The sequence below is a fragment of the Melozone crissalis genome, unplaced genomic scaffold (genome assembly GCF_028551555.1).
Source record: "Melozone crissalis strain CALT ecotype California unplaced genomic scaffold, PUWL_Pcris_2 ptg000004l_1, whole genome shotgun sequence".
Taxonomy (NCBI): domain Eukaryota; kingdom Metazoa; phylum Chordata; class Aves; order Passeriformes; family Passerellidae; genus Melozone; species Melozone crissalis.
In genome coordinates, this window is record NW_026535782.1 from 22,145,692 (window position 1) to 22,169,623 (window position 23,932).

General features: G+C 39.9%; 1 protein-coding gene across 1 annotated transcript in view; it reads left to right on the plus strand.

Moving 5' to 3' along the window:
- The window catches only part of ANO6 (anoctamin 6), a 70,534-nt gene extending 47,462 nt beyond the window's left edge, over window positions 1–23,072 (plus strand). Inside the window, exons 7-20 of the mRNA XM_054271889.1 lie at window positions 782–897; window positions 1,311–1,445; window positions 2,750–2,855; window positions 4,070–4,130; window positions 7,444–7,589; window positions 9,015–9,092; window positions 10,549–10,774; window positions 11,657–11,826; window positions 12,381–12,478; window positions 13,105–13,235; window positions 14,033–14,238; window positions 18,329–18,528; window positions 18,957–19,062; window positions 19,995–23,072. Of these exons, the coding sequence (XP_054127864.1) occupies window positions 782–897; window positions 1,311–1,445; window positions 2,750–2,855; window positions 4,070–4,130; window positions 7,444–7,589; window positions 9,015–9,092; window positions 10,549–10,774; window positions 11,657–11,826; window positions 12,381–12,478; window positions 13,105–13,235; window positions 14,033–14,238; window positions 18,329–18,528; window positions 18,957–19,062; window positions 19,995–20,201 (1,986 nt within the window). The 3' untranslated portion in view covers window positions 20,202–23,072. The remainder of the gene's footprint in view (window positions 1–781; window positions 898–1,310; window positions 1,446–2,749; window positions 2,856–4,069; window positions 4,131–7,443; window positions 7,590–9,014; window positions 9,093–10,548; window positions 10,775–11,656; window positions 11,827–12,380; window positions 12,479–13,104; window positions 13,236–14,032; window positions 14,239–18,328; window positions 18,529–18,956; window positions 19,063–19,994) is intronic.
- The last annotated feature ends 860 nt before the right edge of the window (window positions 23,073–23,932 follow it).

Below are 23,932 nucleotides of genomic sequence, written 5' to 3' on the forward strand. Positions count from 1 at the left end.
ATAGATTTGTGACTAGCCATTTTTAAGGTTTCCTTTTAAAGATTTAAAACCTGCCTTGCAGGATATTTCTATCATAGCACGGGAAATTTGGACTCAGTATGACTAGTAATTAATGACTGTCTTTTTATACAGTTGAAATTATACATAACAGCTATGCTAAAAATGAAAAGTAGCAAATGAATTTCTACAAACATTTATCACGTTGTTGCATCACAGATATAGAATGGAAAATATCTCAAACAAAACAGGTTTTATTGGAATAGCTTTTTTAATAGCCTACTAAGAAATACAAAGATTATCTCCATATGAACTCTCTTTTAAATTTAAAACAGATACTAGAGGCCCTGGATTTTTCCCTCAGTCTTTCCAGCCTGTACTCTAGTACAGTATTGAAGGAAAGCATGTGTAGCATGTTAAAGCTACTTAAAATCCATTTTAGTTCAGTCCTGTTCTCTAATTAGAATGGATCCTTTTTTATTTTCTATTCCTAAGTGCCAAGATGCTGACATGTGCTTAGATTAAGTTCATGATGAGTCCCTGTTATTTTCAGCTCACATATGTACAGCATTTACTTTAGCATTCAGTGCCTTTCTGACAATCTTCTATCCTGAATCCTGGTGTGCTCTCAGAGCTGCTGCTCCTTTTCCTAGCTTGCAGAAAGACTGTCTAAAAGCTACTCCAGACTCTAGCTTTGTGTCATAGAAGTCATCTGTAGAGATGAGAGATGAGCAGCTCTGGTTAGATTTTAGTGCTGTCTTCTCATGCTCGTTCTGTTTTGCAGTCAAGTTTTAGGCACCTGTCGACTGATCCCAGCTGCCCAAGTGAGCGATATCTCCTCTACAGAGAATGGGCTCATCCTAAAAACATTTTCAAACTGCAGCCCCTGGATTTCATCAGGTTGGTGTAGCTGGCACTGGAATAATGCAGGGAGAAAGAGAAATCTACATCATAGGTTTGGTTTTGGGGAGGTTAGAGACACAGGTCAGTTCTGAGGGAAGATACATACGCCCAGATCAGCTCATGCACAGGAGCATAATTTGAGACTGGTTTCTAGATGATGTGATTTATGAAAAGGCAACTGCTTAAAATTTTTCTTTGCAAGCCATGATCTTTTCTCTTTTTCCTTTCCCCCCCCCACCATTTCTATCCTTTTACAAAAGCATGCAATACTATTCCACCCCAAACTTGAAACCAGAGGACTGTGACAATATGGGTTGGCATAAAATGTGTGAATTGAAGAGCCATTTGAAACAGAAATGCAAATTTACTTGCATTTCAGGAAAAAAAAAATGCACTTTTCTCCTCCACAGGAAATACTATGGAGAGAAAATTGGCATCTACTTTGCTTGGCTGGGCTTTTACACAAATATGCTGACTGTGGCTGCAGTTGTAGGAGTTGGCTGTTTTCTCTATGGATACCTGACAAGGGACAACTGCACATGGAGGTACCTGGTTTAATACCACATACAATTTTGGTCAGTCCTGTACACAGAGGGACAGTACAGGACTTGCAAGACATTGCTTAATAAAGGAAGCAAAATTAAAGGGCCCGAGAACAACTGCCATGGTGGATTTGACGCAAAGGCATAAAATATTAGATAAATAATGGATATCCATGGACCATTACAGTGACAGACATCTGGGAGTTTTCTATTTCATAATTTTATTTCTGTTTTGCATGAGGTTCACCATACCTGGTGTAGAAACACAAAGAAAAGAGTGACAATCAGAAGTCAATATGAATTGGCATAATAAATAATTTTCACTGTGGTAATCCTTACACTAGATACCCAAAGATGTTAAAAGTTTCTTTCCTCTAATTTGGGAAAATATAGGGAGAGCAGCAGCACAGGGGCCTTCAGCTGCTTAGGATACCTTGGAAGGCAAGGCATAGCCATGACACAGATCCTCTCATCAGAACATAACAAAATTCAATCGTGGCCAAATGACCCAGGGGAAAAGAAATGATGGCATTGTGTCAAAGGACCTACAGATATACAGTTGTATATCCCTCCTGGAAGGGTGCTCACATTCCATGCTGAAGGGCTATTCCACAGCTCCACTCCCGTGCCAAATTTATACCCATTTAGCTTTTTGCCAGAATTATAATTCATTTAAGCAGCTCAGCTCCCTCCCTGGTGTTCACCCCCCTGATGTAAGGTAGGAAGTAATTACACTACCTTTGGCCTCCACCACGCTGGGTTAGCATGTGTGAGATGGCAGCTCTTTTGCCATCTCTCAGGAGATACATCTGTAAACCCATGAATCCTTGCAGCAGCTCCCCTCTGCACAAACTCCACTCTGATCGTGTTTAGGAGACCACAGGGCCTAGGAAGCCCTTGGGGCTCTGCAGCTATTCCTTGTTCTGCTGGGCAGTGCTGCTCTTCCTTCTCCCTTTAGACTTGCCACAATAGCAAGCGTGAGCATGCAACCGTGGGCTTCCTACTGAAGAGAGTTCGATCTTTTCAGAGCTTTATTTAAGAGTTTTATTTTTAGTGTGGGCAGCTTTGAGAATTATCACCATGTACAAAGGGATGGAAATGATTTTCCTCATGTGTCATCCATTTTTGAGATGAGGACTATGATTGGAAATGGGGATATGTTGCCAGGGCAAGGGGTGGAATTCTTCAGTGGAGATCACTGGTAAATTATTCCTTAATTCCCTGAGATTGTTGCACTGTCTTCATGTGTGAAAAAGGACTAAAGAATTATTTAGTGTTGGTGAGTGACTGACTAGTTTTGTTTTTAGCCAAGAAGTATGTGACCCCAACATAGGAGGTAATATCATAATGTGCCCTCAGTGTGATAGAGCATGTACCTACTGGAACCTCACCATCACTTGTGAATCATCCAAGGTAACTCCATTTACAGCTTCTAGACATGATTTTGATCTTTAGTTGCACTTTCCCTAGAACTGCATATAAAGCAATGTTGGTCCTCCATCAGTATCCTGCAGAACTACTAAAAATGTGCAAACAGTTGTTCCTTTTGATACAGTGACTCAACTTCAAAAACTAACAACAACAACATTAATTGCTCCAACTTGATCTAAGATGAAAAATTTAATCTTTTTTAGTTCACATTGTTACTACTATTTGATAGGAGAATAAAATTATTTCAATTGAAAATTGGTTTCATTTGGGGGTACTTCTTTTTGAGGGAAGGAAAGATTCAGTTAAAGCCTTGATCCAGTAACTGAATCAATTTTTCTAAGGAAACATTTAAAGCTTGTTTTGACATTTCTAATTTCTGCCTCCTCCCTGCATGAAGAAGTTATCTGGATCCGTGCCTTGAATTTGATCCGTGTTGCCAAGGAGAAGATGGGTACAAGGGGAGGCTGGTGTTGGCTATGACAGAAGCTGACACTGAGCCATGTCCTGTTGCCTGCTCTTTATTCCTGTCAAAAGGAACCTCACTTTCTTTCCCCATTACTTTGTCTCACTAAGCTAATGTTAGCCTTTCATCATTCCTCTCTGTAGATTCAGGCCCAAAACTGCAGTTTTTCAGCTATTCATCAAAAATATTTTGCCCAACTTTAATGTGCTGCATCAGCACACTTACATAGTAAAAGAAATAAGATTGCAGGGAAAAGGTTATAATGGAAAAAAAAGGGAGATAGTGACCACAAAGGTATTTCATCAGTGTGGTTTTACTAACTAACTTATTTGTTATCCTGCTTATGAGAACCAGATGTGCCCATGGCTTTAGTAGCTGTACTAAAAATCCATAATTCCATCCTGAGTTCCCAGACCAGAAGCACTGTTTTTCCTCTTAGTAAGCACCAGATGGAAGGAAGTTTGATAGTACTCCATTTTATTATCAATCATAATGCATATATGGCTTTTAATTCAGAACTTTGCATTTAATTTCCTTTATTTACTGGAGAGTGGTGTGCATGGACAGAAATTGAGGAAACACTATCCACAAGGGTTGTTTATGAAACTACACAAAAACTGAAAATCAACATTTTCAGTAAGCAGCTTCTGAGTTCTGTTCTGGGTTGCTGTAGAAGAATAAAAGATGGTCAGTTATATTTTAAGACTTTTTTTTTTCTTTTCCTCTTTTCCAGAAACTCTGTATATTTGATAGCTATGGAACACTGGTGTTTGCAGTATTTATGGGAATATGGGGTAAGTCAGTTTCAACAACTGTGGTTTGTTATCTAATTTTGGCCAAGCCTCCAGCATCAGCCAAAGATAAATTTGCACTGACTTCATTTGCTAGCACTTAGGAATTCACTGGAAAGTAGTTCCATAGAAAACAAGCACATTCACAGGAACTCATCACAAACAAACAAAAAATTGTAGTCTTGATTAGTCGTCAGTATCTGTTCTGTTTTGATGACTTGAAGAAAAGTCTGAGAGAGGTGGTCAATACTGCTACATGTTCATCCAGCAGGAGCCAGCCACATGCTTAAGTATATCTGTCAGAGGAGCTGGGTTTTTTCCCAAAGACTTATGGAGATGCTTGTGCTATTAACAGCTGTGTAACTGCACAATGCAATTGAAAAATAGTCATTTGTTATACTTCCCAGGAATTTTTTCCTTCTGTCTTTAGTTAAGAAGCTGATTGTAAAAAGTGTAGTAGGTTATAAGCACTAGATTTATCTTTTAGCAGAGAAAATATATATGAAACCAGGATGTTTCCCACAGGTGAAAACACTTAGTGCTAATATTCAAGGGATTAGGCAAGGTTTATTTCCCTAGGAAAAAATGATTTGATTCATATTAGCAGCTTTGTTAATTGGCTTTTATTACAATGTCTTATCCAGTAATTGTGGAAGTTAAGTTCCATGTTAGGTCTGCATACCAGGTGCTATAGAGAATGTATCTCATGTAATATTTTGAATTCATATATAGGCTGACAAGAATGCAAAATTTGCTTTCTTTGTAAAACATATTTTATTTTTATTTCCCTATGATGACCTAAAGTGCTTCAAAATAACTCTTCCTTTAAAGAAATGTAAGATGAAATGTATAACTTTAAAAGGAAGTTTTTTTCCTAAACATATGCTGAAGTCAAAATACCAGCAGGGAATTCACTAAATTAAAAGTTATTAGAAGTTTGATACTAATGTAATCTTCTCCCATCACGTCAAGAGTTAATTCATTGGCAATTTCGTTTTTAATTAAAATTGTGCTTCCTGTTTTGAAGAATGGTTCCAGGAGCAATAATTACAAAGTTAAGCTTCATGGTTATAGAGATGGCTGCAAGGTCTATTAGTATTCTTGTTGTTAAGTCCACTATATAAAGAGGTGAATTATATTACAGAAATTCAGCCAAAATTGTACTGCATCCAAATGACCCATGGTCCTGGTGTAATTCCAGCTGTAATTTTCATCTTGCTCTATTACTTTTTTAGACCTCCTTGTCCAAAACAATTAAAATTAATACTACAATCTTAGATATATTATTGCATCATTAGCATCAATATATTTCTAATAAGAGCATATTTTCTTGTGTGTATTCCCTTCAGAAATCCTAAAGCACTATAAAACACCAGGGAATTTGGCCTCAGGAGTTAGCCCTTTTTATACATTGATGCTCTGCCAATTCTCCCTTTGCTGGTGAGACTAGATTGGCAGAGGTCATGAGCAAGAGGCAGCTTCCATTTCCCTTGCTGCCATTCCTGGGTCCCCTCCCTGAGCAAGGTCAGTTAAGCCCAGAAATGTTCTCTAATGGAGGCACTTCTTGTCAGACCTTGGTGGCACAGCTTCAGAGGCAGAATATCTGGGCCAGCCTGAAGGGCAGTGTTGGGGAACACACAAAAGGGGACACCATTCAAAATGGCATGAAATGACTGCTTTGATCTCCTGATTCTGAAATGTCATGTGTTTCCACTGTTGAAACAGTCTTGCTTCAAAATAAAAGGAAAATGGCAAATCCAGCAGGAGCTCCTTTCCTGCTCTGGAAGACACAACACAGCTAATAGGGGAGAGCTGTCCCTGTGTTATGTGCCCTTCTCTCACAGTTAGCATGTGAGGCTATCATCAGAGAAGGAGTCCCTGCACTTCTGGGCTCTCCAGCAGCAGCTGAATTTGCAGCTGGAGCAAATCAGTGTAGCCTGTAGATTCCTGTGATTTGGGCTGGGCAGCAATTAAAGTTTTATGGAAGACTAATGTCCTTGCTCTGCAAGAGAAAGCAGATGAGAGTCTGGTCCTCTGTTTGCAGTGTCCTTGCTGCTTCCAAGCATGAAGGGGTGGGGAAGACCTTGTGAAAGTGGCCCCTGAGGAATCAGGGGAGCAGGGTTTTCTGGAGTTTTGCATTTGCAGATGCCAAGGTCATCTCACAGCCCAGCCCATGGAGTTTCCTGGCTTTTAAATGTTTTGGTTTGGGATTTTTCAACCGCACCTGATTTTAGACATAACCTTTAATGTTCGGACTTGTAACTGCATGCCGCTGAGGTTTCATCATTCAGAATGAAGGGCCAAACTAGGGAAAAAACCCCAAATTGTAGGGTTAATTACTCCCAGACAATGAGAGCAATGAAAGTGCAGTGATTGGGTACTACTCCTCCTGGAAACAGTGCTGCAGAGCCACACCACTCATTTAATCTGAGACTGCACCCTCTTCAAGAATGAAGCATCCAGGTGTGTGCCAGGGAGCATGGTACTGACACCCAGCATCCTGAGCTCCTCCCAGCCTTCCCATCTGGCTTTGTCATTGCCTCTGCTGCCAGATCTGCCTGTGTAATGTCTTGGGACAAGGTCGTGAGTTTGGCTGGGTTCATGTTTAACCATTACCACTTAGGCATCTGTGTACCTGATCCTCAGCACTTCCAGCTGCAGGAGCACAGTCCAGGAAAACAGCTGGCCCAGCCCAGGGAGTTTCTAAGCTCCATGCCATATGAAAGAGCTGCAGTCTCTTCAGGTTTGTGCTAGCAGAGCAGGAAAGACAGCTGTATTTAAGCAGTTTTACCTGAACAAACATTGGTTTTGTAGCCTGCAAATTGATAACTTCTCTACACAAAAATTGCAGTTTGAATGAGCATGAGCTCTTCCCTGTAACAATTTTTCAGATACTGAGTTTAATTTTTCTAGAAGTGTGCACTTTCCAGCATTTTGTCTTCACATATCCAAACAATTTAGTTTCTTAAGTATCCCATGTTAAACTTTTTCAAAGCAGTCTGTAATATAAAATCCAAAGTGCTCATATTTTAGCATCAGGCAGAAAGAAAATACATAGATAAAGTATATACATTCTTTAGCATGTGCTTACACCACCATTTACCTCAGGTTTCTCATATTAAAGTACATATACATCCAACTTCATAATTGCCTATAGGAATAGATCCAGTTGTTTTCACCCATTGCATTAGCCAAGGTTTTATTCCATGGCTGTGAAAAGCTATATGGAATACTGAGCCATGTGTTATAGCCCAGAGGGGGCAAACAGTATCCAGTACTCATGTGGTATTGCTCATTTTGTCTATCCTTTGGATAGTTACCTTTTTTTTGGAGTTCTGGAAGCGACGGCAGGCTGAGCTGGAGTATGAATGGGACACAGTTGAGTACTTGGAGCAAGAGGAGCAAGTCCGCCCAGAATACGAAGCTCGCTGCACTCACGTAGTGATGAATGAAATCACACAGGTGAGGAATATTTTGACAACTGGTGTAGGCGTGCTGTGAGCAGACACCATGAAAATGGTGACTCAGGACTGGAGCTTTATAAATCAGCAGTGCCTCCAATGGATAAGCTGGTCTGAAAAGAGTGACTTGATAAAGTACAGCTGCAGGCAGAAGGAATTGAAGTCTAACTGAAAGCACTTTAAAGTAGTTGCCTATTTGAGGACATTGCACTGCTGAGGTTCCTCTGTCTTAAGTAAGCAGAAGTAGGCATCATCCCCAGCTTAGAAGACTAAGTCTACTTTATTAAATCCTCCAAGAAATTATTAATTATTGCCGCCAGAGGCCAAGATCACAGAGCATTTGCTATCTTTACCTAGAAATGCATCAGGAAAAAAAGGTGAATAAAGGGAAACAATGCATTATTGTATATTATGCCAGGAATGTTTTTTAACTGAAGATGTTTCTGTTTGAAACATGTATAAATAGCTATTGTTGCTAAGTGCATATGGATGAAATTATGATTAATAACAACAAATTTGCAGAGACAAGGATAAGCCTCATTTCAATGACTGAGGATTCATATTTATGAGGATCTTAGTTTAGATTTCTATTTATTATACTTTTCAGTAGCTTTAGCTTTGGCAGCTTACTCAAGTTCAGTTTCACTTTTTATTATTCTCTGTCAATAGATTACTCTGTCTTTTGTGTAATCATTTGCACTGCTTTCACATTCCATCCACGTTATAGTAATGCTTATTAGAGGGCACTTGAAAAGTTTCAAAATTAACTGCCATAGTTGAAACTATCCTATACAGATCTTCTTTTTATATCTTGTGCTATCAAAAAGCTTATAAACTTATGCCACCTTGAATATATAAAGTCATAGCTAGAAAGTTCCTTCCAGACAGTTCAAAGAGTGAAGAATATGCTAAAATATTTTATTTTGATCCTCAGAGATTCTTTACAGACTCAGTGAATTTTCACAGTACCACATTGAGGTAGTCATTTTCTTTGGGGAAGCCATCCCATTGTTCGTATGGAATACATTGAGAAATACAGAGATCAAGGACCAAAATTTTTAGTGCCTGCTAAATTTAGCCATTGACGTTTGAAAGATAATGACTTATCTTGCCATGATCAGCCAAGAAGGATGGGTCCATTCACAAGGAGTATGTACTCTGTAATAGCTGAAGTCAATAAGATCTGAGGACCCTCTACCTCTATGGAAGTCATTTCTGTCTTAGAAGGGGCAGCAAAAAAGACACCTGTAATCAGGCAAAACTTCTGAAATAATGAATAAATGTTGAGTTTCCAGGAAAAAAAAAAAGGTACTTTTTTACTTTTTTCTTCCCTCAGTATAATAAAGAGTTCAATTGGAGCACACAAAAAAAAAAAAAAAGGAAGAGGATTGTGTGCTTCCTTGATCTGTTTCCTAATCTTTTACAGCAAGAAGAACATGTGCCATACACTGCATGTGGGAAGTGTGTGCGGATGACTTTCTGTACAAGTGCCATCTTCTTCTGGGTAAAGTTCTTCTCTTATTCTTTCCCCTCATAAATTCACTTTTCTAGTAACTGTCCTCCTGAACTGAACAAAAAGTGAGAATGGAGCAGGTTCAGCTGGATTTCCATCTCATGCATAAATCAAGCCCATAAGGTATGGACCCCCATGGAGAAGGTAGCTGTAGTCACCCAGTAGTCATTAGCATACAGTATCAAAATATCCTGCAGCTGTAGCTTGTGAGTTATGCTTGTGAAGGTGGTCCATTGATTTTTCCTTCATTATTTTAAGAGAAATGCCTTTGCTTTTAGGGGGGCAGTAAGGGGAAGACTTTGGTTTATATGCTCTCCTCCTTGCTAGTTTCTGTCTGATTTGTTCCAGCTGTGTTCTTCCATATTGTGTCTCACAGTCCATGACCTCTTTCAGGTTTTGTGTTTCACTTAACAGAGCAAAGCTGGGAGCTCTTTAATCTTCCAGAGCTGCTACTTTAATTAAAACTAAACCTTGAAAGCAGTCCAGTCAACCATGACACAATATATAACACAATGAGCAGGCCTAGAGAGATTGCCTTGAAAAGCTCTGTGTTTTAGCATGCTCCTCATCTGTAGCACAAATAGCAGCAGGAAGAGACCTCATTCTCAGTGAAAGATGCAGAGAGGAGATAGAGTGGTGTCTGGCAGCCCAGGAGAGCCTCAGCATTGGCACATTTTAAACACAAAGGAAGAAATACCCATTTGCAGTTGGATTTAAATGGGGCAGACTCCGTGTTGCAGGGAAGAGATTTGTTCTGGGTTTGTCACTTGTGTTACTGCACAGTTACTGTGTGCTGGGTCAGGGAAGGTAGTTCATGGCAATTTGCTGAGATAGTGAAAAAAAGATACACAGCCTGTGGACCTTAACCTGAACAATAGCTAGAGAACTAGCAAAAAATAAAAGCAGGAAGAGACACAGAAAGAGGAGATGGCAAGCGAGATGTGGTGCCTGGATCATTACTGCAATTCCTGCAGACTGCATGACTTGGCTTAAATTTTTTTCTTTTCCTTTGATGGGGTCTGTAGTCTGTAATAGTGTCATGTGGAAGAGAAGGTGCAGCCCCCTCCATAATCAATGTAGACTCACTAGTACATTTGCCATCCTGCCAATTGTCCAATATGAAGAGTTTTCTCCCATCACATGCCTCGAGGTGCAAGATTTGATTACACTTCTTGTTATATTGGCTTACATCAGTAAAACCCTTGTTCTTAGTCATAAAACAGACCATCTATTTTCTTTCCTGCAGATTTTCTATGTTACATGAAAAAAATGCTTCTTTCATGGATTCTCTATTTATTGCTTTATATCTTATTTGATCATCCTCTTGCAATGGAATGACAGGCACAAAATTGCTTTCCTTTTGCCTATCATAAAAAGTGTTTTGAACTCACTTTTTCCTAACACCAGTGGTTGAACATGAACATATTTTCTTGCATTCCCTTGGCAGATCCTTTTGATTATTGCTTCAGTTGTTGGAATCATTGTCTACAGGCTCTCAGTTTTCCTGGCGTTCTCCTCAAAGTTGTCCCAGCATGTCAATGGGACGGAGGCGCTCCGCAGGTACCTGACTCCGCAGACGGCCACGTCAGTGACCGCCTCCCTCATCAGCTTCGTTGTCATCATGATTCTCAACATCGTCTACGAGAAAGTGGCAATCCTGATCACTGACTTTGGTAGGCTGCTGCTCTACCTCAGGTGGAAACGTGGGGTAAAACAGCTAGAAAAAATAGCATTTATATGTATAGTAGGTATTGCAGTAGGTGAAGACCTGTACCACATCTTCCAGAATTTTCCCACTTAAATCACACGATACCACCTAGAAATTTTCTAATATAGATTTTCTCAATATCAGAGAAATATGATATTCAGCTCTTTGCCTGAAAAGGCCTTACATAGGCAGCATGAAAGATCGATTGTTTACAGTTTTGTGCTTGTGAAACATACAAAACAAAGAAAATTACTACAACAACCAAGCTTTATGAAAATAGATCAGTAAGGCATAACACATTCAATTATATTAGCTTTTGTTTATGGGGAAAATAGCTATTTTCTTGTAAATAAGTGAACTAAGAGCACCATTCCAAAGCTACATACCACTCTGATGTTCTTAAACAGATAAACAGTAATAAATAATATTATCCTCTATATCCAGGCCATCAACATCAAAGTAGCTATTTTACTTTAGATGCGTGTAGTAGTTTGGTGTTTTCACTTAATACTGTTTCATCAGTTCAAAGTGTTACATTTGTATCTTTGTCGAGTCTGTTGGATTTGGGTGCTTTTTCTTCCCCTGAGTTATTAGGAGTTTTGCTTCTTCTCTTTCTTTATTTTCAGGGAACAAGTTCTTTTCTTTTTACAACCCATACAGTTTTAGAATTATATAGTGGTTACAGTATACGTGGGGATTAGGTACAATCTAAATGATAATGCTCTCAGTCATATAAAGGAATATGAGGCTTACAGATACTTTGCAGCTGAGGCTCTGGAACAGCTTGTAGGTTACTTGTAGATAGGGTTGGGTTTTTTAAAATTTATTTACTTTTTTTCCATTTCAGAACTTCCAAGGACACAAACTGATTATGAAAACAGTCTGACCACAAAGATGTTCTTGTTCCAGTTTGTCAACTACTATTCTTCATGTTTCTACATAGCCTTCTTTAAGGGTAAATTTGTGGGTCACCCTGGAAGCCCAGTTTATTGGCTGGGAAAGTATCGCAATGAAGAGGTAAGAATGTAGAATGTATAATTAGTCCAGGTGTTGTGCTGCAGTTTGGAGTGTATAAAGTAAAACATAGTTGTACATATTTAACCTTAGGGTTTAAAAGTGACTGCCTCCCAAGGTAATTACCTCCTTACAAACCCCTAGCATGAAAGAGTATGGCACAAGACCAGTTGGGCTTAGAAATGTATTGCACATACCCGGAAAACTGTATTTTACCATGGTCCTACAATCGTGACTGGGCACACAGAAAACAGAGAATATCAGTGGAAGCATTCCTGGTTTGCTGGGTGACCCTGACCTGGTGATGGCATAGAGCTTCATGACTTCACCTGGTATTTCACTCTTCCACTGGTATTCTGTCAACCTACCATATGTGGCCTGGATTTGGCTTTTGCATACCTTACTGGAAAAGTTTGCCTAGACAGTCTTCTTCAAATGCTATCAGTAATGTTGTTATAATAAACTTTATAACAGGGATGCATAATTTTAAATGTTTCATGCATGCTTGAAAAGTTACCCAACCTCAAAAAAATTTTCCTGTCTCTCGCAACCTTCAGTGTGATCCAGGTGGATGTCTCCTGGAGCTCACAACCCAGCTTGCCATCATAGTGGGAGGGAAAGCTATCTGGAACAACATTCAGGAAGTGCTTGTTCCGTAAGTTCAAACTATTAAGTAATCTGCTCTTTCATAGTTGAAAAACACTGTTTTGCTTGATGCCTTCAGGCATTTGGTCACTGAGTTTGGTAAGTGCATATTGTGTTCTGAAAGAATAAGTCTTGTCTTCAGTATCTTTTTTGGTCAGGTAGTCTGGGCTGCTGTTTCTGTTTTAACTGATTTTAATTCTAATCAGAAATTCTTCCTTCCTCTGCACATCAAACTTGATGTGTTTCAGGTTGAATATTCAAAACTGAGGTAGTAAAAACTATGACAATATTAAACTGAAGGCTTGCTTAATATTGATTGGAATGATTTGTTGTTATATATTGGGATTTTAAAAGTCATGTATAAGTTACTATTTTAACTCATTTAGTAGATATAAATCACTGTGATTCTGGTATATTTACACTCTTATTTATGGCTTGTAAAAACCCACTTGAAGGGTAAGGCAACAAAAGTTGCCTTTCTTAGGAAGAAAGTTTTGAATAATTCATAAATAAATAAATCCGTTGTTTAAATCTGCAGCAGAAATGTAAAAACAGAAATGCCAATTTTTTTTTGTGTTTATTGGACTTTTTAGGTTCTTTATCAATGTTAGTGTTCCTTTTCTCCCTGTCTGATAGTTTGGTGAAGAATCTAATTGGAAGATATTCTGCAGCTGCTAGATCAGAAAAAGTTGTTCCCCGTTGGGAGCATGACTACCACCTCCAACCCATTGGAAAACTTGGACTATTTTATGAGTATCTTGAAATGGGTAAGGAACAGTTTAGTCTGGATTCACTACCACTACAGGATACAAACATGCTCTAAAGAAAATCTTCACACAAGCAATGTGGAATATGGTGGGCAGAGGAGACATTAATGTTTTCTGAGACAAGTTTTGATTGAGCCATTACAGGTGGTATTACAAGCTTTTATTAAGCAGCTAAGCCTTAATCCATTTTATAACTAGGAAGCAGCATGTGATTGTACAAGGAGGAGTACTGCTGCTTCCTTGCCTAATCCTGTGAGAAATGCATTCAGAGGGCAGAGCCCTGTCACGTTCTGGTGCTGCACAGCACAGCCCTGTGTCACACTGCTCTGCTGGAGCTCTGCAGTCACCAGGACTCATTGCTGGTAACCTGGGAGCTGGCAGGCCATGGCTGGTTTGTTGCCATTCTGTGACAACATTGCCAGTGTGCTTAAGGCAGTACCCAGACACCAGTATGATGATTGTTGGTTTGCACCTTCCAGTTCAGTACAGAGACAGACAGTCATGATATTTCTCCGTCTTCGTGATAAAGATGTCAGAAAGAAATGGATATTTGAATACCCAGAATAGTTCCTCATGCTGTGTTGTGATTTGTAATATTTTCCTGTTGCCTTCACCTAGCAGGTTTCTCCAGTACTGTTGTGCTACTATTTTCTCATCCAAAGGAGTCACGAGGAACCCAGCTATGCTTTCTTGTTTCTTCCACCTGAATTTGGAGTATAAAAACCATACATGCCTGCACTTGCTTATCTCCAGGAAGTGAAAGCCTCACCAATGCATGTAACCTCTCCCTTTCCCAGTTATTCAGTTTGGCTTCGTGACCCTGTTTGTGGCGTCGTTCCCCCTGGCTCCTCTGCTGGCTCTCATGAACAACATGCTGGAAATCCGGCTGGATGCGTGGAAGCTGACCACGCAGTTCAGGCGCATGGTGCCACAGAAGGCACAGGACATCGGAGCCTGGCAGCCCATCCTGCAGGGCATCGCCATTCTGGCCGTGGTCACCAATGTAAGTACGGCGCCAGCAGCTGCTAAAGAGAAAATGCCTTCTCTGCAGGTGCTGCATCCAAATGTGGGAATGCTGTGTGTGGCAGTGCAACTGAAATGATCCTTAAGGCACACGTTCTTAAAACAGAAATTCAGCTTCTTTCTTGTGTGCCGAAAAATACCACGTGTGTTCAAAATTGTGTATCAGAATGAATTTTCTGAGAATTTGGACTCTAATCTGTTCTTCAGTTGTACTTAATTTTTTAAGTACACAATAAACTGAATTTTAAGAGAGTTTTTCAAGAGTTTCTTGAAATTATTAAGAAAAAAATTCTGATTAATATACTTCTAACAATGAAATTCAGACATTTCACTTTTTTGTATCAATTCACCATTATTTAATTTGTAGGCTGCATTGTGGGAAGAAAAATAAGCCATTATTATTTATCACTGTGGATTATTTGTGGATTACTAAACAGGAGCTAGTATGTATTAACTTACAGAAAATTCTTGCTGCTGGCCTTTTTTAAAGGAATAATGACCACTGGTTTCTTCTGCAGGCACAATGACACCTCAGACTATCCATGGGGAATAATAGCCTTTTTCAACAAGGTCACTGTTTTCTTCTCTTTTCAGAGAGATTCAAATATATTATACTATTGGATAACTGGTATTTCCTAGTCAGTCCAGCTGGATCTTGTAATACCAATATGAAACTAGAAATTGAACATGTATCTTAAGATTACTATAAAATATTGTGCGTTATCACAGTTCTCATGGTATCCAGGGCAGAGTTACAGTGGCTTTGGTGACCTCACGCTGACTTGGCCATGTGTAGGCTTCTGTCAGGAATGTGTTGGTGCCCTGCTTTTGGCAGGTGATGTCGGTGTGCCGGCGGGGCATCGGCCGCTCTCTCTGGGGGCTGTCGCGTGCGAGGGGCTCAGCTCCAGAGACTGCCACGTTCCAACAGCCCTGCTGCACGTGTTGTGAGGACCTCAAAGAGATTGGTGTTTATTGCTAATGAAGTGTGGGCCATGAAGCCGTGTGCTTGAGCAAATGCTAGAAGCTGTTTCCCTCCGTTAAGTGTGTTTCTTTCCTTGTTTGACATCCAGGAACTGATCCAAGTCACTAGTCTTTAACAACCCTGCCTTGATTTTGCCTTACCTTACAGAACGTGTTTCTTCTCTTCTACGTGACTTGTTACAGCTAATTATACTTGGGTAGTGCATCATCTTCCCCTTGGTGCATCTTCTCCTTCATGCATGTTACCTTTGTAGCAGCTGCTAGTGCTTGCAATCAACTTTTGCACAAAGCTACCAGTTTTGAGAGTTGCCGTGAGGCACTGGACTTGCTATTGCATCTGTTGTTGATTTGAAGACTGATTTTAATTAGTTATGGTATAAATGGAAAACTGTGCGCAGTAAGGCTTGGGAAGCAAAGAATGTGCTGTTTGTTTGTAGTTCTCCAGTGCAATAGTCTGAAATGCAGCCCATAATTCAAGAGGAAAAAAGTTTTTCCTTTGAGAGGATGCCGTAGGATTAGTTCTCGTATTTCTATCCTTGAAGCTCTCCGGAGCACATCTGGAGATCATTCTGAGAGAGGGAGGAGAGTGAGACAAGGCTCAGATTTAGGATGATGAGAGACCTGGGGCCTTGCAAAAAAGATTCAGTATGATCAAATATTAAGCTCTGTAAATACCATATTCCAGCGTCTTTCTGATAGAAAGAAGCAGCATCAAACTCATTTGGTCCAAAGGGAGAAAACATTTTTTTGCCTTACTGTTAAGTTGATATTAATTCATTTATGGTCTGACTAGATGAGCTAATGAACAGAAGCAAAGTTTATTTAACAAAAATTTTCTATGCTTGTAATTCAGACTACAAATACTCTACTTGTACTCTACTTTTAACTCTACTTCAGAGTTAAAAACAGAGTAATTTAGCTGTGAGGTCGTCTCCCTGCAGCTGCAAGACACAGTACTATATACTTCTTGTCAGTCAAAAACTCCTACTCGGCATGTAAATATAAACACCACATAATTTTCACTTCATTTCACACTGGCCTGTAATGCTTAAAAACAGTTTTTAAAAGTGCATGCCAACTACATTTGATTTAAGCCAAAGTGCAGTACAAGAAAAACACCTTATCCTTGAAAATTTTCAATGAGTTTTAGACCTAGGAGGCCTTCTTTTTATATCTTATCAGCCAAACTTTCAGCTGAACTCACTTGTAACAATATTCTGGAGAACTAAATACAGATCTTAGGCCAGTCTCAGAAAGAATGTTTCTGCAACTTTTATCTTAACTACAGTTTAGCTTTTCTGGTTCTTCAAAGTAAGCCAACTCAACAGGTCAGACACTAGGATATTATTCATCATTTGGCAGTGGTGCTACCTGAGGTAGGGTGGGTCTTGCCCCCTTTTCAGCTCCCTGCTCTTTCCCTTTGCTGTCCTTCCCCCTTGGTCCTGCCTCTTGCATTGTGCTGGCACCAGTGCTGTATAAGCACATGATGAATCAGACCAGGGAAAGGATCCAGTGGTGATTCCCAGTCAGATCAGCATCTTCATCTGGTCTGCTGAATGGGGCCAGGACTGCCCAAGCCAGCACAGAGCACAAGTCAACTGCTAGAGGCAGATGCAGGATGTTGATTTAGCTAGCACTGCCACCAAAGCATTGTTCAAGGAACTGTAGAAGAGTTATCCACTAATTTTTTTTCACCCTTTCTCCACTCTCCCCTTCCCTTTTTCAGCAACTGCTACAAATACCTCCTCAGGCTGGGATTGTCTGGCTAGAAATGCTGCACAAAAATGGAAATTTTTTTTGTCCTATGTCATCAAAATAAGGAAATACAGATCTCATTGATTACAGACTGGCATGATGGGGAATAGGAAACAGATATGAACCAATTTTTGTGCTCCTCTGTTACCCATTATTGCTTGACTTTGCCCCTAATTCTGTCCTATGATTTTCCTGTAGTTTTCTCTGCCGCTTTTATACATCTGTGCCTAAAACTCCTTCCGCCTGATCTCATCATATCCCTACTTCACACCTTTCTCCTCCATGTCTCTGCCCTGGTTCTTTCCATCCATGTTGTCAAGTGGGTATTTTTATCCTGGTATGGGACAAAACACTTCTCTGGGGCTGCTGGAGTGCAGCTGGTTGCTCCTTCCCAGGTGCCGGGCACCAGAGACGCCTGTTGTCATGAGCTGGCTGGGCAGCCTCTTGCTAAATACTCAGCTGCAGATCTTGCCAGTGGAAAGTCTTCCTCACAGGGAAACCTTTTGAACTTGCAGTAGCAGGGGAGGAAATTGGATTAAACATAGTTAACCTGTCCTCCAGAATAGGATGTTTTGGGAAGCTCATGAGTTTAGAAAAGGCTTCCCACAACAAACCCACAGATCATATTTCCTACCCAGTTTGTGACTAGCAGACTGAGTAGGACAGGGACTCTCTTGGGAGCAAGATAAAAACAAATGGTCACGTCATGTAAAACAGCACTGTGCAGCTGCTACTAAAAAAAATTATCTTGGCATCAAGAGTAGTTTCCACATGTACTACGCTGTAGTAGGAGGCAACAAGTACCAAGATGAATTTGGGCTGGCTAGCACCTCAGAAAGGGTGGGAGGTTTCTAGGATCAGAGACAGATCAGTTATATATCTAATTTATTTAATTCCTTTACTCAGACATCAGAGAACCTGGTGACATTTAATTCTCTATTACTAAAAAACTCCTCTGTTGTTTCCAATAGTTTCATCAGGCAGAATTTCTTCAAGCATCTCATTAGTACTCATAAAAAGCACATTTGCTGATCTTCCCTGCATGCACATGAAAGAAGTGTTTTATAGTATAGCTGTTTTAAGACATTCAGCAGAGCTAGCAGAATTTAGGAACTGTACAGAGTACACATGCCAGAAAGGGATTGTTTTGTGCCCATGAGAGACTTACATGCTCATTTACAGAATGAACAACCACTGATGGGAAAAGAACATCTTTTCTATTTTTAGCTCCTATGCTAACTTTTGAGATGATAAGTATATGGCAAAGGAATGCATATTAAAGCTTATTTCTTTAATGCTGCTCTGCTTTTTTGTCTTCTCTGTCTGAAATGCAGGCTTTGATCATTGCTTTTACATCTGACATGATTCCTCGTCTGGTTTATTACTGGTCCTTTTCTGTCCCTCCTTACGGGAGCCACAGCACTCACACTATGGAAGGGTACATCAACAGCACACTTTCTGTCTTCAATATATCAGACTTCAAGAATGAAAGCAAGCCTTCTTCCCCTTGGCTCGGCAAACAAACAACGTGCAGGCAAGTGTCAAATAAGTATTTGTCATTTTCCAATTACAAAAATAGTTGTTTTTATTTCTGAGCCATCTAATTCAGTAAACAATATCCCTTAAGAAACATTAAAACGCAGGAAAACCCAGCTTATTTTGAATGGCAGAATGGAATGGAAGTATTCACCCATAAGTGCTACTCAGAAAATTCTTTTTTTTTAAATTGGGCTTTCTCCTAGCTGATAGTTTTCAAAAAAAGCACCTTACAATTTTAATCAGTAATTCTTAATAAAATGGCAAAAAACCCCATGACGTTTCAGCCAAATATAGCTTATTTGAGCTACAGAGCTGACTGTTCTGGACACATGAAGCAGGGCCATGTCGTGCTCCATCCTCTGGCCGCAGCGCCGTACTGCAGAGATGCCAGAGACAGCTCCTGACTTTCCTGTTTGCTTCCAGATACCGGGATCTCCGCTACCCTCCTGGCCACCCGCACCAGTACGAGCACAACATATACTACTGGCACGTCATTGCAGCCAAGCTGGCTTTCATCATCGTCATGGAGGTCAGTGTATGGGGCTTTGAGCAATGCCTATTTAGTCTCTTCCCTCCCTGTGGAAAATCCTTCAGAGGCTTTCGGTCCAGGCACAGCTATCAGAGCTGTGATCTGTGCTAGCATGAGCAAGAACTTGGGAGATGTAAATTAAGAGTAGCAACACTAGAAAAATAATTCCCTGAAATCATGGCATCAGCTGAAGATTGCCCCACAGAGCTGCAGCTTCTTTTCTCAAGAACTGTAGAATAATTTTTAGTGGCAGAAAAAGAATACATGTATTTAGAGGAAGTTTGCACACAGCGTCCTGAATGCATGTGCACGATACCTGTTTGTAATGCACGTACATAATGCAGGTACAATACATGGCAGAGGGAAGTCTATTAAGACAGTCCCTGTAAGAAGTGATCATCTCTAGATGACCGTCAAAAAACAATTGCCCCTTCCTCTGCAGCTACAGCCTGGGCTTATGAAAGATGGAAATCAGTCCAAGATGAAGAGAGAGAAATATCGAGTGTTATTTAATTATAAAATGTGTTTAGGTCCTGATACAGGGACTACTGAAGTCATCAGAAACTGGTTAGAGCAGATTTCCTGTATCAGAGAAAAGTAATTGCCCCAGAGTCATTTGAAAAAACATAAAAAATCTTGTAGGAAACTGTGAAAAGTGCTTCCATGGAGGAGGGAAGCGCTGTGTACCAGGGTTTCCCCAAAGCAGGCAGAGAAGTCCTTGCTCAAATCAGGATTGGAAAATCAGAAATTCTTGTTTATCAGATAATTATTCTATCTTATTAGTTATGTCTTTTTAAAATCTTTTTCTACAGTGTTAGATACTGGCACTGAATCAGCTCAGTGTCTTAAGACAAAAAGTGACATTTCATTTATAATGATAATAATGTCCTGTTCAGCCTGACTGACATTTTTTTCATTTTCACCTTTCCCAGCATGTCATATACTTTGTGAAGTTTATTATTTCATATGTAATTCCGGATGTATCGGAGAAGACCAAGAGCAAGGTCAAACGAGAGAAGTACCTCACACAGAAACTATTACACGAGAATGATCTCAAAGGTGTGAAAAAAACCATGGGCAAAATAGCTGACAAAATCATCAAAGGAGCAGACAGCACTTTCCGACCTAAAGATGAATAAGTATTTTTTCATATAGAATAACAGTACTTGGACAGCTAATATCTGTCCAGATATTACCAATAGCTATCAAGCACTTTGGATGTACTAAACATTGTTTCTTGTAACTCTTACATGCTCATTTACCAGTTTCCCTTGGACAAATGCAACCACTGCAATGCAGATAAGAGTTATTATTTTTTAAACAGCTCTTTAGAACATATTAAAAAAAGAAAAAAAAGAAAAAAAAGGGAAAATTATTTATCCTCTTAAGAAGATGCAGATTAATTCCCAAACACCTAGGCTGCTTTCTACTTTTCTTAGGCATCAGCTATTAGATAACTAGTCAAACTTGAATAAACCTTAAGAACAAGAATGATTTGCTATAAGAATGTCATCGCATCCAATGAAGGAGTTTTGATTGCTTGCTAATACAGACCTTGGCTATAAAATGAAGAGGAAAAGCCAAAACATGAAGGAAAAAGAAAGAAAATACAAGTCAAAATCCCACTGTTAAGCCATTGGAGTTGACATACTAAGCATGGTTGTTTGCTACTCTGAATTAGCTATGCATACTGAGACTTAAATGGATAACAAGATATTTCAATTAATCATGGACTTGGATCACAAGAAGCAACAGGACTGTAGCCCCATCCTGTTCATCAATCTCTGTGTAAACAGGAGAATTGCCTTTGAAATCAATGCATACAAACTGACCTTACAGCATGCGCAGTGAGTAGAAAACTCAGGCATTTTATCTTCCCGCAGTCAATGTACTTTCATTAGTTCACTCGCCCATTCTGAGCTAAATGCTCATAGCCCTGAAGGTCTCCTACCTGTAAAAGCAATAAGTGTTAAAAGTCTTTTCACATACTAAATCAATATTTGTGGAGGGCTGTCTTTTGCATTTCTCTCACGCCAGAATGTGCTCTTCCCTGAGGTTTTGACATAGGATGAATGTACAGCTGAACATTTTGATACAACATTGCATGATAAAGTAAATTCTGACAAGACTATGAATCTGTTGGAATTGGAGATTGGAATAAACCTTTCATAGGCCTTAACCATGCTGTGAAGCTTTGATTAATATGGAAGGATGTCAGGGGTGTGGAGGCATGTGCTACAGCCATCAGTCATCTTCAAATCAGGCTTCCGATCTCCCCGCTTATTTTGGCCCCAGCTGCAAACTGGGAATTAGGGAATTACAGATTAAGCATGTGGAATGCTATTTTGTGCCTGAAGAAGTGATATTGCCAATTATTAACTTGCTTTCTCTTTTAACAGTTTTAATGAACAAATTTATATAAATCATGAAAACCAAAACCTTTTAAAAAAAGAAAAATATGACTGTGCTCTATAAACCAGGTGATTATGTTTGTAATTTTGTACTCTTCTTAAATGCAATAGATATGCAGAATTTTTAGGCAGATTATTCATATAACTTTTTAAGTATGAAGTCCATTTACAGAAATTAAATAGCATTTGGAAGATGCATTTTATCCAGTCAATAATCAGAAGGAATTAAACCTATGAACTTTGCAGCAAAATCTCCAAATACTCAGTGCCATGTAACTCAAGCCTGTCTTTTGAAGCAAACCCTATAGAATCATAAGATCATTCAGACTGGAAAAGACCTTTAAGATTATCAAGCCTCACCATTAACCTGACACTGCCATGTCCATAACTAAGCCATGTCCCTGCGTGCCACATCTACATGTCTTTTAAATACCACTCTCTGAGCCCGGCCACCCAGCCAGTTTTTTATCTAGCCAGCAGTAGGTCTGCCCAAGCTGTGAGCAGATCAGCACCCATTCAGCCCCAGGGACTTGTGTCTGTCTAAGTGATGTCACTGAATGTTTCCCCTTGGATCATGAGGGCTTCATTCTGCTCCCTGCCCCTGTCTCCCCTCCTCCCAGGGGGCTGGGATCTCAGAGAACAACTGGTCTCACTACTAAAGACTGAGGCAAAAAAGGCATTGAGTACCTCAGCCTTTTCCTCATTTTTGTCTGTGTGTTTTCCACCACATCCAATAAAGGATTGAGAGTCTCCTTAGCCCTCCTTTTGTTGCTGATATGTTTATAGAAACATTATTATTGTCTTTTGCAGCAGTAGCCAGATTAAGTTCTAGTGGGGCTTTGGCCCTTCTAATTTTCTTCCTGCAAAACCTCCTAGCATTAGTCTTCCTGTGCTGCCTGGCCATTCTTCCAAAGGCCATCAACTCTCCTTTTTCACCTGTTCCAGCCAAAGCTCCCTGTTCAGCCAGGATGGTCTTCTCTTCTTTTGAATATTTCCAGGGATGGAGACTCCACAACCTCTCTGGGCCACCTGTTCCACTGCTCAGTCATCCTCACAGTGAAAAAGTGTTTCAGTTTCTGCCTCTTGTCCTGTCACTGCATAATATACCAAACTTTCAGGTAAAACAAAGTTTTGTCCAAAAACTTTATTCAAGGAACAATTTTAGTGAAGTAGTCAGGATTTGCCTGTGGAAAATGAGTTGGTTTAGAAAGGACAGTTGGCTCCTTTCATACTTGGAGCTTTTGATTTTAGCTTTCAACTGGACCTTTCTCATTTGCAGTTGTGTTCAGATGAGAGATGCCTTTTTTTTCCCTCATCAATGATCACAGTACCAGTGTGCCTTAAATACCTTTCCAGGTGTGGTGTTAGAGGGCAGGTAAGGAGGCATCCTGTGATAAAGGGATGGAAATGCAGCACAAAATGGACCATTTCAGGTTATTATTTGGTCTTAAGGAAGCTCTTTGAGAGTTAAAGAGACTAGGAAACAAATTAATTGTCATACTGTGAGCAGTGGCAGAGCTGAAGGCTGATTTTTAGGAGTTCCTAGACTTATGCTCCCTGTTTGATACCTGGGGAGTCTCCAAGTTGTTTCTTCCTACATCAGTTTCTTCCTAGTCATCATTTCCTAAAGGGAGATTTAGCCCTCAGTGTCATGAAGAGTTTATATTCCTGCCTTTAAAATAACATTAAAAAACCTGCTACATCAGCAAACCTATGTGCCTCCCATAATAAAATCCTAATCAGCCCTGAGTGTGTTTCTATGTAACCTTTTTTGTTCAGATGACAAATGTGCTTTGGAAACCGGTCTTCCACTTGTCTCCATTTTCTGGGAGGCATCACAGGTTAGTCTGGGCACACATGGGCTGAGTTCCTTTTGGTTCACACTGACCCAGAAGGCAGCTTTCAGATATGCACTTAATGGTCAATGACAGGCCCTTGGTCTGCTGAAACCAGCGCTGGGCTGAAGAGTGGTGAGCTCTGCATGGGCATCACCCAGCCAACATGGACTTTTTGCTCGAGTGATTTGCTTCTGAAATGCCGTGTTCCTTGCTAATGTAAGTGTAACATTTCATTTCAGAAGACATTACATCAGGAACTCAGTTCAGTTTGCCATGTGCTCAGTGTTATTCACAGCAGAGTTTTGAATCAGAGAAAGAAGAGGGAAACCAACACAGTGCCTAATAATCGCATTTTAATAGTTTGAGTTAAGCTGTGCAGTTTCTGAAGCCTCTACCTCCAGCTGCTGAAATGTGCTCTGCTTGCGTGCTGGAAGCTCTGTGGAGGCTTAAGAACAAAATGCTGGGGGCCAGTTGCCAACATATGAGTATTTGTAATTTTTTTTTCTTTTTTAGCCTTTGTCACTTTAATTAAAGATGTGCTTGAAGGAAAAATCAGCATTTGTTTTAAACTCTGACTCAATTTTACCTTTTTTCTACACTTGATACGTAGACCAGACTCCT